The sequence below is a fragment of the Cupressus sempervirens genome, chromosome 3, assembly GCF_028749045.1.
Source record: "Cupressus sempervirens isolate cs-2001-9-10 chromosome 3, ASM2874904v1, whole genome shotgun sequence".
Taxonomy (NCBI): Eukaryota; Viridiplantae; Streptophyta; class Pinopsida; order Cupressales; family Cupressaceae; genus Cupressus; species Cupressus sempervirens.
In genome coordinates, this window is record NC_143120.1 from 594,372,113 (window position 1) to 594,388,880 (window position 16,768).

The window sequence follows — 16,768 nt, forward strand, 5'->3', positions numbered from 1 at the left end:
AGTATGCTCTTCACCCTTGTGGTGAATCAAAAATTTTGACTTGCCATTTGGTTTCAAAAGCAAGGGGTAACTAAATCTTCCTAGTGTGTTTGGGAGAAAATGGCTGGAATAGGAGAGTATACTCTTCACCATTGTGGTGAATCAGAAATCTCGACTTTCGAAAGTTGATCCATCTTTGTGTAGATAGAATCCTTTGGAGGGCCTGCTCCCGGACAACTTGAGAGGAATGACCCAAGTGGGGACAAGTAGATTACCTGGCTCTTCCAACCCACTATAAACTCAAGACTATCAAGGACACAAAACCTTGGTAGACGTAGTGTTTGTCTTCGCCTAGTGTGATCGCTTATGGGATTTTGACCATAGGGAGATCACTAGGTAAGAATGCTTAAGGTACTCTTGTGGTCGCGAGACCGATTACTCATTGCAAGGTGAGGTGTCCTGTATCAGGAGCAAGAGGAGCACTATGAACAGAAGCCTTATCTGAACACCCTAAGTTAGTAACTACCTTTTTTAGCCGCTCAACTTCTTGGTGTAAGGATAGATCCTAGTGGACTACCCGGATCATCCTAAGATTTACACTCACCATATGTGTCCCCTTAGTTGTGCTTATGGCACTTCTATGACAAAGCCAATATCTCTTGTGGGCAACCACTTGGTGTGAGGCGAAGGAGCATCAAGCGTGGGCCAAGTTGTTGAGTAATGAACCATGTCTTTTAGGTAGATATTGCTTGATGTGTTCTCGAATGTGGTATACCTATGAAAATATTTTGAACATACACATGACGATAATTCTAGGGATTTCTTTTAAGACCTCACATATGCTTGTATCATGCAAGGTTGCTTTGTCCCTTGCTTGATTGTTTGAAGACTACTCCATGTGTCACTATCTTGCTTGGAAAGAAATTGTTTTTTTGAACATCAAACTTGCTATGCTATCAACTATTGTCAAACTTTGTCAACCAAGTCAAAGCATCAAGTCTTAACATTTTTTTTTGTGTTGCTTGCTAAGAGGAGTCTCATCATTTGACTTTGATTTGCTATGTCTCTAGTTTTTTAACATGCTTAAAGTGGCTCTTTGGTCTTAGTGCTCTTGGTGTTTTTATCTTCATGGTCTATGTCCACTTGCTAGTTATCTTTTTGTTGAAATGGTTGCCTTGATTTCTTGACTACACTCTTGGGTTGGAGAGTTGTTGACTTGTCACCCTGCTTGCTCTATCTATTTGGCTATTTGGGCATCTTTCCTAGCTATTAACTTGAGTCATTCATGTCATAATTTTCTTGGACATATTGTTTGACAAGTCACTTTAATCTCTCTCTACTATCTTGGGAAGTGAACAATCTACCTCCTATAGTTTCAACATCAAGTTATCTTCTGGGCTCTTTTATGCTTGGCTTTGCATCTAAAACTATGGGATCTAAACCTTGTGCTACCAAACTTCAACCAAATCTAGATGATAATGATATCCTCCATGTCACTAAAGAGTTTCAAGATCTATATGCGCAATACAAAGAACTAGAAGAGACAAATGATCTTTCTTACCTTCATCTCTCTAAGCGCATGACAGAAATGAAGTCTAAACTTGAGAAAAGGTTAGAGGAGAAGATTGCATCATTACATGAATCTTCCTTAATGCCTTTACATGCATGTGAGTCACCTTCTTTGAGGTCATCCTATTCTTCTAGGTCTACATGTTCTACTTCAAGACATCAAATGTCTTCATCTTCTAGATCTAAAGACCTCTTTAGAGAACAAGCAAGTGATACCTCCTTTGAGCCTATGCTAGAATTTCATGATGGACCTATCTTTGACCAAGATAATGATGAAGACATGGATGCATACCATTCACTTGAGAAACAACAAAAGGACTCTAGACATACTTCTAATAGAACTTTTTCTCCCTTGGAAGGTTCTTATGATGACACTTTGTAAAAACTTCTTGGCAATAAGATCATCATGTTACCTAAGTCTAGCTCTTATGGAAACCCATTCTTGGATATCTATTGTGCTTATCATCAACATAATGAGCATAGTACTTCAGATTTCATAGAGCTAAAACGTAAAGTGCAAGATGTCATTGATGATGAGATTGTTGATCTTAGAACCTCTAGTGACTCATGTGCTGAGGATACTTCTCTTGAGCAAGATTACGTTGGCGAACCTATGTCTAGTAGTGGCTCCATTACATCTTCCACTTCTTCCAACACTCATACATCTCCCAAAACTTCAAAGCTTTCCAACATGCCTCCATCAAATAAAGAACCTAATGCTTTCTACATTGACTATGTGTATCCTCAAGGGCTACCTCTAAAAGAAACTCAAGCTAACCTTCACTTGGCTGCAAACCTTTTCCATGCTACTAATCATAAACATCCTCAACCTTCATGCACTACTATGCCTAATCCAAGCACTACTCCTGTTGGTGTTTGAAAACGTTACCCATTTCCAATTACCCTGATGAGAACAAAACACATCTAGGGGTAGCTAACTCCCATTTTTAACATGCCCATTCAGACACCAGGCCAACTATAAGGCTAGACCCTTCTTCTTCTTCAGGCTCTGCAAAACCTAGGCGGGTGAACCTATAGATTCCTTATATGGTACCAGTTATCAAAGCATACACTAAATCTAATACAAAGTAGATAGAAACCCCTAATATCTCCTAATGGCTTATGAAACAACACAGATTCTACAATAGCTAGGTGCAAACCTATATTATTCATAAACTGAGTGAGGGTTTAAACTTTAATGTCCACTTCAACACGAAGGGAAAATGATTGATGTATATTGAGAAAAGACAGCATGTCCAATACGCAACAAAAACTTAATGATCCTACAAATGACCAGTGCCTTATCCATTAGGGCAATCCTATACTCCAGAATTATGCATCCTTGAACATCACTCAACATATGGCATATGTAGAAACATTCATGTTCGGTCTGTTCACCTTATGAATCAGACAACAACATCCAATATAACCCCATACTTTCACGCATCCTTTTCAATGAATTTGCAACCCTATTTGAAACCACAAGCAATTATATGACTCCTGGAGTCAAAGGCAAGCAAACCTCAAACATACAACTGGGCAATTGCAAATAGGTTCAAGATCTTTGTTCTTGAACATATAAAATTACAAATTCAACAAGAAAGGAGACATAATTATATTGAAATTCAAAACATCCTGCACATTGTATTTATCTCCTTGAAATAAGTACATTAGGAATGCATAAAACAAGATACAAGATCACACTACTGTATCAGAACTTCTATGAAATCCATATGCTATTCATACAAGATATGCTGGGTGTGTGGCTTTCACAGCCTGAGCAGAGCTCTAAGAACTGGAAAAAGAAAACCAACCAACCCCTACAAAATGAGAAGAAGAATGAAAGATATAGGAAAGAAGCAATTTCCTGGATTGAAATTGAACATGACACCTATCCATCCGAAAAACCTTCTTAGTAGGTTAAAACCATCTTTCTCATCTTTTCCCTCTAACTGAAATCAAATCCCTTTTCAAATTGCTTTCAGAGACATCAAATATCTCAGAGATGTCATGATGAAAAATCACAACTGATTCTGACGTTAAAAAGAGTCACTAGGTAAAAGTAAAAATTAGTTCAATATCACTTCAAGAAGTCAATAAAACATTTCAGAATTGTTTTTCTTCATTTTCACCTTTTAACAAGCTTTCATATTTGTCCTTTTACCAGTTCTGGTGATCCATGATGAAAACTGCTCATTCTACTGCCAATTTCCTTGATTTCACAAATTGACCTACAACGAGAATTAATGAAGACATGTGCATAAACCAACCTCAAATTCAGAAAATTCAAATCTTCCCGGTTCCAATGGTATATTGGAGTGCCCAATTTGGTTAAAAATTGCCCCAAATATTGCCCTTTGAAAATCTCAGTCCTGTTCATGACTTCCATGTAGTTTTGCAAAAAAATTAACTTTTATATAGTTTCAAACTATATGATAAGTGAAATTTTATTTAAAAAATCTACCCCACGTGATCTTTTAGAAAAAATTTTAATTTTTTTTTTTTTTTGAAAACCTTTGAAAATTCCACCATATGTTTCACTCGAGTCAAACTTGGTTTGACCATATTGCCATGTGTCACGTGCTGATTCGCTGATTTGACTCTTGCTGAATTCTTGAGTTTTTCAACAACCTCGCTATGTCGCTAGCCAGATTTTTTGAGATTTTTCAGCAAGTGCCATAGCGACCTGCCGGATTTTTGACTTTTCCGGTCAGATTTGCTAACGTCATCCTTTTGTCTGCACGTTTTTCTTCAAAATTTTACTTGTCTCCAACCAACCATGGGCCCACCTGCACTAGCTTTGGCTTTACAAAAGCCTTTGTCTTGTTGACACTAAGCATTGGTAAAGATTTGTATTTAAATAATCAAAACTTCTTTCCCACAATGAATATGGGATAAAACAATTTCAATGCTTTTTTGCTGTAGTGAATAGCTCCCTTGTTCATACATGGATCATGTGCCATCTCTGATGGGCCTCCCCATTGTGTAAATTCCTGCACTTATCCTCACATGGCCCCTCTCAAAAACGTGCATTGCTGCATTATTTGCTGCCATGGACTTGCCTTTTAATTGTGGGGCTCCATTCAGTGTGTGAGATGCATTTTTCATGGTCCCTATGCCAAAACGTGGAGCCTTTTGCTGTTCCTATTGCCTCAGACAGTGGCATTTCCCTTTGTAAGCTTTATTTTGCTCTTTGGACACTCTGCAACATATGGATGCCCCAAAAACATGGGCTGCTCTGTGATTTGCTCCAACACATGGAGTTCCTTGCTGGTTATCTTATTTAAAACGTGAGACTCTCAGTTGGTGCTTCCCTTCTTCCTTGCCTGTGGATGAATGACTCTTTTCCTGGTGATGCCTCTATTATGGCATGAAAGCCCTTTATTTTGCTCAATGCATCTGCACATTTTCTTAGTTTTCTTCTTGTGTTAAAACATTATATTGTCAAAACAAATAGCCCTTCACATTTATTTGATTCTTTTATCATTGAGAAAAAGTCCAATCTCATACATTTAGTGAACTAAGATAATGGCAATGACTACAGTGAAGCATTGTAATGATTGTATGTAAAACAATCAATTTAAAATTTCATTTTAAATCATTTCCGCACTAGTGTGAAATTTGTGTTTGAAGGCCCGCCAGGTGGCCGTAAAAACTAACTCAATCAAGTAACCAGGCCATGAAAATTGGCATTAGTGTTCAATCCTACATACTCTATCACACTGCAAATTTTCAACCCATGATGGATTCCCAGTCAAAAGATTTTAATTGCCGAACATCCATACTTAAATTACCCTGCAGGCAAACAATGTTAAAAAACATAAACTGGGCTCGGGTTCGGCATTATAAACTGGGTTATTGATCACTTGAGGTTTTGAAAACTAGGATATAAGTTCTTTACCATGAAGAGAATATAATTCCATGTGTTGGGCTCATGACGAATCACAGGGCACATTTGGCAAATTTCCGAAAACAGGCACTTGGAAATTTTAATTGGCAAATGTGTCAAAAAGTGATTTTTAGCAAATGTATGGACATGTGAAAGTATCTAGAAGGATTCATCATGACTTAAGAACTGGCATACTTTAAGTATTTTCATGACACAACACAATGGTACAATTCACTTAGGCTTACCAATCACAGGATCAAAGTTATAACATGCCGAACAGGGGTACGGATCAATCAGGATACCTTAGCCGTAACAAAATAATATAAACTGGGTTTTTAATCATGTTACCAAATTGATCAAATGGATTTGTCGTGATCTCAAAATTGGAACATATGAAGTGTCTGACCCCTGGAACACAATGCAAAAAGAATTTTTTCATTTGGGTCAATTGGGTCAAAGATATGATTGGTCGAACAGGGCTTCCCAAAATTGTGAACAACTAAGTTTAATTTCATAGAACACATAGATGCACTAAATGAAAGGTGTTAGAAACAATAAACACCTCTTAGGCCTCAAACTAACAACCGGGTACAATCTCATTTAAAAGCATTTAAGGGCTTGATTTTCACCAACGGTTCTCAAAATTGACCATGCAATTTTTAGTCCCAACAACTCCATTCACTCTTCATTCTCCCTTGTCCTTAGAAGTGGCTCCATGTCAAGAGGACTCTCAAAAAGAAAAAGCTATAAATGTCAAGAAAGATCAAGATCAAGCACCCTTTCATCTCTTTCAAGATTTTTCTCCTCCATATCCTATATCTTGTCCACCTCCTAAGTATGATGAAGATACCACTTCCATTATCTCCATTGAGCTTACTGAAAATTATGAGAAAAGTTCTCTTCATATGCTATCCAAAGCTACTTGTCAAGATCAAAGTGTGCCCTCATGTTCTACTTCTCCACATCCACTTCAAAATTGTCCTCAAGCTTCAAGTGTTTCTATTAAAAATGTTGTTCCTATGAAAGGTACTCATGAGTCTATTGATGGCTTTGACCATGTTGCTCACTCTAAAGATGTTGATATCCTTCCCACTATCCCTTTGCATCTTCTAAATCTATCCTTGGTCCTTATCCATCTAAGCTAAAGCATTCAAACCTTCCATCTATATTGGGACCTTATGTTCCTTCATCTCCTACACTTTCCACTCCTAGCTCTCCCATCATACCTCAAGATCAACAAAGACACTCATCCTTGATGACTTTTCACCCATCTATCCATCTAAACCAGTCATATCAGCCTTATTCATCCACAAATCCCAAGTCCTTTGGAAGTGAGAATAAACATAAGAATCCATTGAAAAAGAAAGATCACTATGTCCCATCTAATTGACATGTGAATGCTAAGAAGGAGAATGTACAAAAGAGATCGCAAAGGTCCACTATTAAAAAAGCTAAATCAAAGAAAATATTGGTTCCTAAACCCATTATTGAAGAAATGTGTTTTGAAGTATCCAAAGGAAAATATAAAGCTATATGGATTCCCAAGTCTCTTTTGAAAGACTTGAATATTGAAAATACTTCAAAGTTGACATTCAAGCTTCCAAAGGCTTCCATTCCATCTTCTTCCAAAAATATTCCTAAAAATATTCCAAAGCTTTCCACTCCACTTTTTTCCAAATTTCTTCTACCACCTCATACATCTAAACCTCAAGCTACTTCATCCATGATTCCTCCATCATTCCAATACCCTTCAAGGTGTGTGTCAATGTTGATCTTGTCCAATATTTCAACTACCCTCATGAAATCCTCTAAAGCTTACACTTACTTTCTATACATGAACTCTTATCCTCAATATATTCTTCCTACCACCATTTCTCTTTCATCACCTTATCAACATCTTTGAGCATACTTATCTATGGTCTTGGCTTATCATGACTTATCTTTCCTATAGGAGCACTATCTACATTGAAAAAGCTTGAGCTCTTTCTAAAAATTCAAAAAAAAAAGAAAAAGAAAAAATGAAAATGTGCCTTGGTGAAAACCACTTCTTGTGGCACCTTGGTAGCAAAAGTAAAGAGAAATAAATTTTTCCTATGGTGAAAACTACATCTTGTGGTACCTTGGATAAGTACCATGATGAAAACCTAGCAAACAGGCGTCATGCATAATTCTTCCATCATCCATCTCCCTCTTCTCTCTCTGATCTTGACAATGTTGAGCTATCTTTGCATATTGGCTATCTTATCTATGAGATTCTCTATTTGTGCTTTCTCATTCCCTCACAGCCTCCATCTTGAGCTTTATTTTTATTGCTCTATCCCATCGCTATCCTATCTAGTTGACCCCTTGGTCTTGATCATAATAAATGAAACATGGTTCTCATAGGTCTCTTGACATGTCTACTCTTTTGGATTGCATGCTTTCATGCTATCTTACTCATTGGCTTCCATCGCTTATCTTATATGCTATCACACTTGTTGGCTTCACTACTTATCCTACACGCTATCTTACTCATTTCTTCCATTGCTTATCCAAAACCTACTTTATATGGCTATCTTTCCCTAGCTTGGGTATTCTTGAGGAGTGTGTCCTTGAGGAACACTTTCACTTGCTTCATATTCCTTTCTTATGCATCTTTGCTTATCCATCGGCTTGTTTCTCCTTTGTGTCCTATACCTTGCTAGACATTGGGAGAAAATGATGTGATCTTGCTTGAGAACTAGTGATCTATAAACTATTCTAAAAAATCCAAAAAATCATATATGATGCTGAAAAAATCCTAAAAATTAGAAAATGCCCTGAAAAAATGATCATCTTAGTGAAAACCTAGTAACAGGTGCTTTCATGTATCACCAAAAAAATTTAAAAATACAACAATACAAAAAAAATTGAAAAAAGTCTTGAAAAAATCTGTCAAGTGGTGATAACCTGGAAACAAGCGCTACTTGAAACCCTCACACCTATGTCTATCAATCTCAATCATCCATTTCAATACACATTTCGTGGCTTGGAATTGTTTCTTGTCCTCATCTCGAGGGCATAGCTACTTCCCCTATTGAGGTATTCTTGTGCATTAGGGTTTCTTTGACAACTCACAAAACAATGTTTCTCAACACTTCCCCCACCTTGACATCTAGTGTTTTTCAATACTTTTTAGATAGTTTACCTACGATATCCGATGTCGTGATATTTCTCACTATCAGAATCAAGTCTTGAAGAAATGGCCAAGTGATTTACACACACACACTTTAACACTTAAACGACTGAGCTATGCTAATCTTTATCTACTTTGTCTAATGTCTATGACGATTTCTTTACTATATGTTCCATCCCTAATAGTCTTTCAAGGATGTCATTGACTAGAAGACTGGGGGCATGGGGCATGTTTTCTTGATTTCTGCTTGTGGGTATACTTTGTTTTTCTATAGTGTTGTAAGCATTTATGCTTGACCTATTCAACATTTTGACTTACAAATGTATCATCCTTGATTGTTTCGCAAGACCGCACTCAAGGTTTATCTTGGCACTTATGCCTTGATACAGGTGTAATCTTGCTAAATTAAACTTAGGGAATCTGATCGCGTAGTTATCTTGACTTACATGTCTTTGATGCTTAGATTGGATTTCCACATACCTATCTGATATCGATCATATTCATATCCTCATAGTTATACTAGTGATGGTTGTATGATCTCATGATGTCCTTAATAAATGCTCAATCATGAAATTAAGAGTCTAAATGTTACGCACTTCTTGCTGCTAAACCACTTTTCATATTAGCTTGCATTTTAGGTTCATTTTCTAGCATTAGTCTTGCATTCTTGCATATGGGGAGAGCTCTCTCTTTATCTTTTCGCAGACATATCGGCTAACTCCTTTCATATATTTCTTTACTTTCTTCTTGTTCATGTCTTTTCACCTTCTTAATCTATCACTTCATCTCTTTTCTATCTTATCATCACATTATATAAAGTTTTGACCTCTTAAACAATTTCGATCTCCTGGATTCATTTTTGGGATCGAAATCAAAATCCGAGTTCATCTTGATGGTCAAAATTGTCTTTTAAAATTCTACTTTCTTATAAGCAGTTAGTTGACCTTTTGAGGTCTAATCTTCAAATCATCGCTGGGGCCCCTTCATTTCTTCATGTCTTCGTCATTTCTATGCTTCATATCGACTTCAATTCATTATTTCATGTCTAAAATCACCTTTCTACTCGTTTCGACCTAATTTTTATGCTATATCCTTCAAGGTCAACTCTAGTCAAACTGGGGCATTTTATCAGTTTCTTATAGTCATTCTTGGGTTCTAATCATCTATCTGTCATCTTGGACATTGCTATATTCTAATTTTCTCATGTCTAGCCAATTTTTGCATCCCCTTACCTCATTTCAATTTCGATCCCGAGGGGGTAGAAATACTTTATCACTAGTTGCTACACCTATCTATTTCTTAGGAGCATTTGTTTGACCTTATCACTTGCTCTCAATCTATTAGCTTTGCTAGGTGTTAGAATTCTTTTCAGATCCTAACATCATCTTCCTAGTGTTCAGTACTGCCGCTATCAAGCTTTGCATTCAGGATTTGCTATCTATTTCTGTATTTCACTCTTCGAAATTAGACATCTATATCTACCACTGCCTACTTGGCTTCGATTTTCTTTGACATAATGTGTTCCCAGATCGATCACACATTAGTCAAAGGGGCAAATGTAATCACCTAAAAATAGTCATCTAGACTATTAGCCCCTTCTCATCATTTTGGCTAAATTAATTTAATCATTTATCTAGACCAAATTGCTAATAATCAATTTATTTGATTATAACCTATAGTTTGACTATGCTATCCTAAGTTCATTATTTGATTAAAAGAACATGTCCCCTTTTAATTAAATAAAACACCCCATTCTTCTAACCCACTTAAAGTGCACACATAAAGTCCTTTTTCTATTTTACAATTAAAAGAAAAGGCTTGTAAGACTTTTGTCTTATATGACAAGTCAACTTATATTCTATTGGTTGACTTGTGTGTGCACATGGATCACACCTATTTTCGAATTCCACTGTTGATCATCCACCATCTTCATCTTGATCTCTACCGTTCGTATGACTTTAAAAGGGAGAGAGCTTTCCCCCTTAAAGCATCCAATCCATCTTTTGAATATTGTTATGCTGCAAGTTTTCTAACAGGTTTCTTTGGAGCTTTGTGGAGAACTTCTCTTTCTTGTCTACATTCTCTCATCCATGGCATTCTAGCTTAGCTTAGCTTTCATTTTTTACATTTAGCTTAAATCACATGGCTTAATATTTGGATTGTAACACTCTCATACATGTTTTAGCATAGCTACATTTTGCATTTCATTCTAGCTTAATCTTCATTTGCATTGCATCTTTGAGGAACTCATTGTAGACACTTGCATTCTTGCTCTTGTCTCAAAGAACCTCTCGTTGCATGGTTTACTAGCAAGAAGCGTATCTCTAAGGCTCGTCTGAGAGCCTTCTTATTCTTGAAATACACTCTCTTGCACTCTGTGGATAGGGAGCTCTAAGCCGGCATCTAAGCATTCCCAACTCATGGAATTGTTTGGATAGAAGGGTTTAGAGTGGGACACTTTCGAGTGTACACAAGTGTTTGTAGATTTTTGGACTTGGGGGTTTCAGGTTTCATGTTTTTATGCTGGCCATTTTTGCATACGAACTCCAAATCTAAAATTTATTTGATATTTATGATTTTTGTATCCACTGACATAATAGGTTTGAATTTTGAGGTTTTTGGGCATTTTTGGTTTTTGCCTCGATTTGCATGCTGCCTGACTTTCTTGGATTTTCTTGGAATTGTAGTTGGTCATGGATCTAGATTATCCATAGGGACATCTATCCAACCCTAGATGTATTTTGTTGCATTGGGATTCATGTTGAATCTGTACTCTTGGAAATAGGTCAGTTGAGTGATTTGTTATACTTCTCTTTTATATGTTTCTCAATCAGCTCTTGTTATTTATGATCATCATGTTGTTGGTGTGCCCACACATGAGCACATGAGCATGCATTTGTCAAGGTCTTGCAAGTCCTGAGTTTCCAAATGCTTGTCAATTGAGTTATGTTCATTGGGGTTGGGTTGCAAAACTGCATTGCCTATAGCTACTCATCTTGTGATGAGCATGGGTATGTAGAGTATACTAGTGGAGGGGCTTCTCTTGTAACCCAAGGTCGTGTTCCCGATGAGGTATACGTGAAGAAGTTTCTAATAAGTGATAACTAGATGAATTCATGGGTAATTAACTAGGACAAGAAAATATTGCATACCTGCATGACTGTTCCAAAGGTGCGTTGTGCTTGTTCGGTTATCTGAGGGTAATTGTTTGCATGACTCCTCTATTGTATAGAGCACTATGGCCTCCCAAGGGAGTGGTTCCATTGGGTGTTTAGCTTGGGCTTCACGATGCCAAGCGATCTAGCCTCCACTAGAGTCCATACATAGTAGACCCATAGAGCGTCTGACTAGGACCTATTGTATTGCATTGTCTCATGATCTTGGGTTCAGTCTTCTATACTGTTTGGCATGAGTGTTAGCCATGGATGACAATTTTGTGTGTGTTTGAGGTCGGACCACTGTCTCTATCAACATGATGGGAGTGGGTCTATGGGTTCCATGTGTTTGGGAGGCATAGCTGCCTTAACCACTATTGGGGACTAGCATACAGAGTTGGCCTTCCTCTATGTTCAATTCCAGAACTGGATGTTCACATGGTTCTTTGCATCTTTCAGAGTATGTTTCCATGTGATTTGTGTTATTTTAGTTTGTTGAGATAGTTGATTTATGCACATGTATGTTCGCTGCGATGTTGCTTTCTGCATGATTACATTAGATGCTTTGGATTTGATGTTATGGTTTAGATGTTAGAACTATTAGATATCCTTATGCTTGCAAGTTTTTATTCCTTGACTATTGTGGTTCTAGTACTCCCTCGCGTGGAGATTCTAACTCTATTTCCCTTTTAAATTATTCATCGAGTTGTTTTTTTGTAAACCTAGGCAATATAAGTTCAACATTGGGCGATATTGGAAAAGTATCACATGACTATAGAAAGAAATATCGTGGGATACTGGAAAGTATCACACGACAATAGTAAGTTCTATTGTGCAACACTAGTAAAGTATCACATAATAATAGTAAAGTATATCATGTGATATTGGAAAGTATCACATGATAGTAGTAAGAAGAATCACACGATGCTTGAAAAACATTGCCTGGTAGTATTGTACAATGTCGAATGATATTGGAAAAGTATTGCCTAGTCTTTGTGCAAAAACCTACTTGGGAAAACATCAAGTATTTTTGGATGTGTCAGTGGAGTTTTGAAGGGTATTTTGGATACCCTTTAGGGTTGTGCCCCTTCCTAGGCCTCGACAGTTCAGAGATTAAAGGTTTCTCATTTGTTGAAACTTTCTTAGTTGGTTTTGAATGCATTGGTAAGTAATGACGCTTGGAGATCGTTGGATGGTTGGATTGTTTGGTTCAGTCTCCATTGCAATCTTTTGATCGATTGCATGTTGATGTTGTTTGCTTCCATGCTTGCTTTTATATATATATATATATATATATATATATATATATATATATATATATATATATAGGCTTTTATTTATCCTTATTCCAAGGATCTTTGGTAGGGCATTGCAAATTTCAAGTCCATACAATAAAAGTTACACCGTAACATTATCTATGAATTCAAACCAAGTGAAATTTAAACCATAATATTAATAGCGATTTTGAAATCAAGTTGTTTGTAGTAAAACCCTAATATTAATAATGAATTTTAAACCCTAATATTGATAATGAAATTGAACAATATTTGAACAATGAATTTCAAACCACAATAGTAAAAGGAAAACCTTAATATTGATAGTGAATTTTTAACAACACATTACCAAAGAAACTTAACAATATATTTCATAGTAAAAGGAATAAAACAAATGATAGAGAGGTTTCTAACAAATACTAATAGTGGTGCTTGAAAAATATAGCATTAACAATGCCATAAAAAACTAATGAAGCTTGAGCATAAGAGTGCATTTCTCTTTCATAGACATGCATGCTTATGAGAACAAACTTTATGGTTCATAAATACAAAATTGTCGAAGAACTCTAGAGAAAAAACACCTTTACAAATAGACTCAACAAAATATATAGAACAAGAATTGACAATTTAGAGCACATTAGAGTTATAAATCAAGGGTAAACATATTAACTTTGTAAACTTAAATGAAAAACTAATAAAATAAATAATGAAGGGCCTTCATGAGGAATAATCCTCACCTTGGTTGCACAAAATGATTACCCATGAATTGTAGATGACATTATGCTAACTATCAACATAAAAATAAACATCAGCAACTAAATAATTAAAATGTACTTAATAAAAATGGAAGGCTTTAATAAGGAATATCTATCACCTTGGTAAAAAACAAGTAATGTAAATGCACAACAACATCTTGTTTATGGTGGCATTCAAAACTTTTAATGAAGATCAACAATATGAAAATGGGAGGAAGTGAATGCAACAATGCCATCTAAGTTCAACCAAAAAATACATAAAAAAATCAAAGAATGTACTAGTAGTGGGGTATATACTGAGGACATCAAAATAATTACATGTTAGCCGAAGTCATCTTAACATTGGAAATCAAGGCAAGAAGATTTGGAATTAGTAGGTTAACTTGTAGAAACCTCGAGCGAACAACTTCCGCTTTGAAATATTTTGTTCTCAAGAAGAAGTAGGAGAGAAAGGAATGAAAGTTGGCTCAATTGGCAAGGAGTTACAATGACTTTGTGCTCAAAATTTGGGAGTAATGTGGTAGAAGTAAGGTAAAGGTAGGCACAATAAATAACATTGCAAGGAAGTGTGTATGATGGCCACAAAGAATAAAAGATCACAAGTAGGTTTGAATGGTGACCATGCAATGGAATGCCAGTTGACCACCATCACCTTTTCAAACAACATGACAAACAAATCAAGGGGTGAGCCACTGCAAGTATTGCACCAAAATGGCCAAAATTTGATACCTAATATTAAATACTATAACTCAAAACCAACATTAAGAACTCTCTTAAACCAACATTAAGAACTCTCTTTTTAAGATTCACATAATGATCCACATGAAGTAACAAAATTAACTTATTGACTCCTCTCCTTATCTCCTCATTTTATTTCTACGAATGATTTTAATATTGCCACAAGAAGCACAAATAGTTAAAAAAACACCAAATCACAACCTTATGCCAAATTCAAGCCCCTTTCAAATAAAACATACCAAACTCTCTGTCATCCCAAAACTCTCTTACCTTCTGCAACCTTCCCAAATCATAGCTTAAACCCTAGCTATATGGACGGGTATGCGATAGACATTTTACTGTAAAGATACTGACAGAGAAGGCACCGAGGCAGGGCTTGCAGACATACTCTAACAATGTTCTAGGCCTGGTTCAATCGATCTGAAAAAAATCTGCAATGTGGGTAGTATTGAGGAGGCAACTTCACACGGCAGTGGAAAAAACTGCAATCGTGAAGCACAGATACAAGGGCTGGGAGGAAGAGCGGAAGTCGAAGCTGACAGCGAGCACCTTCAAGCGTGCGCTAGGGTTTCGCCAGAATTACCGTGTCCCTCTGTGGGAGGAGAAAGTCGGCCTGGCGAAGCCCTTCGAAGGAAACCCTGCCTACTGGTGGAACAACCTCTATGAAGAGACCGCCATCGACAAGTACAAGGAAATCACTGGGAACGATGTCTCTCTCACAGGCTTCCATGTCTATGGAAAGAATGGAGACGATTGGCTGGCTGCCTCGCCTGACGGCCTCGTCGAGGGCCAAAATGGAGTGCTGGAAATAAAGTGCCCTTTTCACCGCCCGGCGGAGGATGAGGAGGACGAGACGCAGAGGGCGTTTCCGTGGCTTAAGGTTCCACCGGTGCACATGCCTCAGGCACAGGGTCTCATGGAAATCCTCGACCGAGACTGGCTGGACTTATTTGTATGGACTCCGCGTGGATCCTGTCTATTTCGGATCAACAGGGATCCAAATTACTGGGCTCTTATTTTCCCTTCACTCCGTGACTTTTGGTTCCAACATGTCGTTCCTGCCAAGGGCCTATGCCCACCCGAAATAGATTCACTGCGCCCTTCTCCTCGGCCTCCTAATTTTGCCGATGTTTGGGCTAAAAGTAAAGAGCTCGCTGTCAATTCGCGTCTGCTTGTAAAGGAAGTTCATTCTTGAACTCTTCTGGAGTGAGGTTTTCTTCTTATTTGTCGATCTCGAAGTTCAATTGATTATGGAGCGTTTCTTCTCCTGGCAATCTTGGTTTTTGGTTTTGATCGTCACTTTATTAAATGTAAGTATAGTGCATTAATAGACTGCTAAAGGCTCTTCTTTGGCTGCATTCATTTTTTTACGACTAATTTTAACTAAAGAAGAAATTTTGTTTTTAACGGGGACAATCTATCTCCTTTTTTCTCCTTTAAATGGACCATGAAAATTCCCTTTCAGGATCTAGTTATTGAGAGCATTCTCTACACCTGCCATGACCATTCTTCTAGCAGCGCTTTTTTTTCCTTAAATAGTGGCAAATAGTTTACTCCTTAAATTTATAGAAGACCAGCTTACCATAAAGTCTACAATGTCGTGTGTAGGGACAATCCCCCGTTCTTTTTTTTTTCCCCTATTTTTCCCTAAATGAACCATGTAAACTTTCTATCAGGACTTCTTTATTCGTGGTACTGAGAGAACCTTTCTTCGATCAGCGGCACATAGTTTTTCCTCAACAGTGGCAGGGATCTTTTTCTTCGATTCGTAGAAAATCAGTTTATCATTAACCTCGGCATTCTCGCGTAATGATCTGTAATGGATTAGTTGTGTTGGTTTGGAGGCCGAAATATATTATCATGTTACTAATTAGACCCCTCCTAATTATACATGAAGATATGTCGCATCCTTCAAGGATTTAGGTAAAACTCTGCTCGCAGGAGAATGAACTTGAGGATGAAACAGTTGAGGGGGAATCACTTAGGCGATCTTGACATCACATCGACTTTTATTGTTGACAGATACGCATGGACTTCCATTGTTTGAAACTGCCATTGTTAACAGCGTCGACTATGAATTTGTCAATGCCAGACTGACTGCAGCTGTAAGACTGTGGGTCCTAAGTTTGTCACACGGAGACAAAAACACAGACACAAGCCAAGAACGAAGAGTTTGAAGTTCTATGGAGCTCTTGAGCTTCTGGAATTATTAGATTTCTTCGAGATTACCTATCTAACTTGTAGAAGGGGTTTCA

At 37.2% G+C, this 16,768-nt stretch overlaps 1 protein-coding gene across 1 annotated transcript; it reads left to right on the forward strand.

The window, feature by feature from the left end:
* The first annotated feature begins 14,678 nt into the window (after positions 1-14,678).
* LOC149568069 (uncharacterized) lies at positions 14,679-15,787 on the forward strand. Its single transcript, XM_089821071.1, has one exon. It carries the CDS (start codon positions 14,950-14,952, stop codon positions 15,706-15,708), a length of 759 nt encoding a protein of 252 aa, XP_089677197.1. The 5' UTR covers positions 14,679-14,949; the 3' UTR covers positions 15,709-15,787.
* Positions 15,788-16,768: the final 981 nt, after the last annotated feature.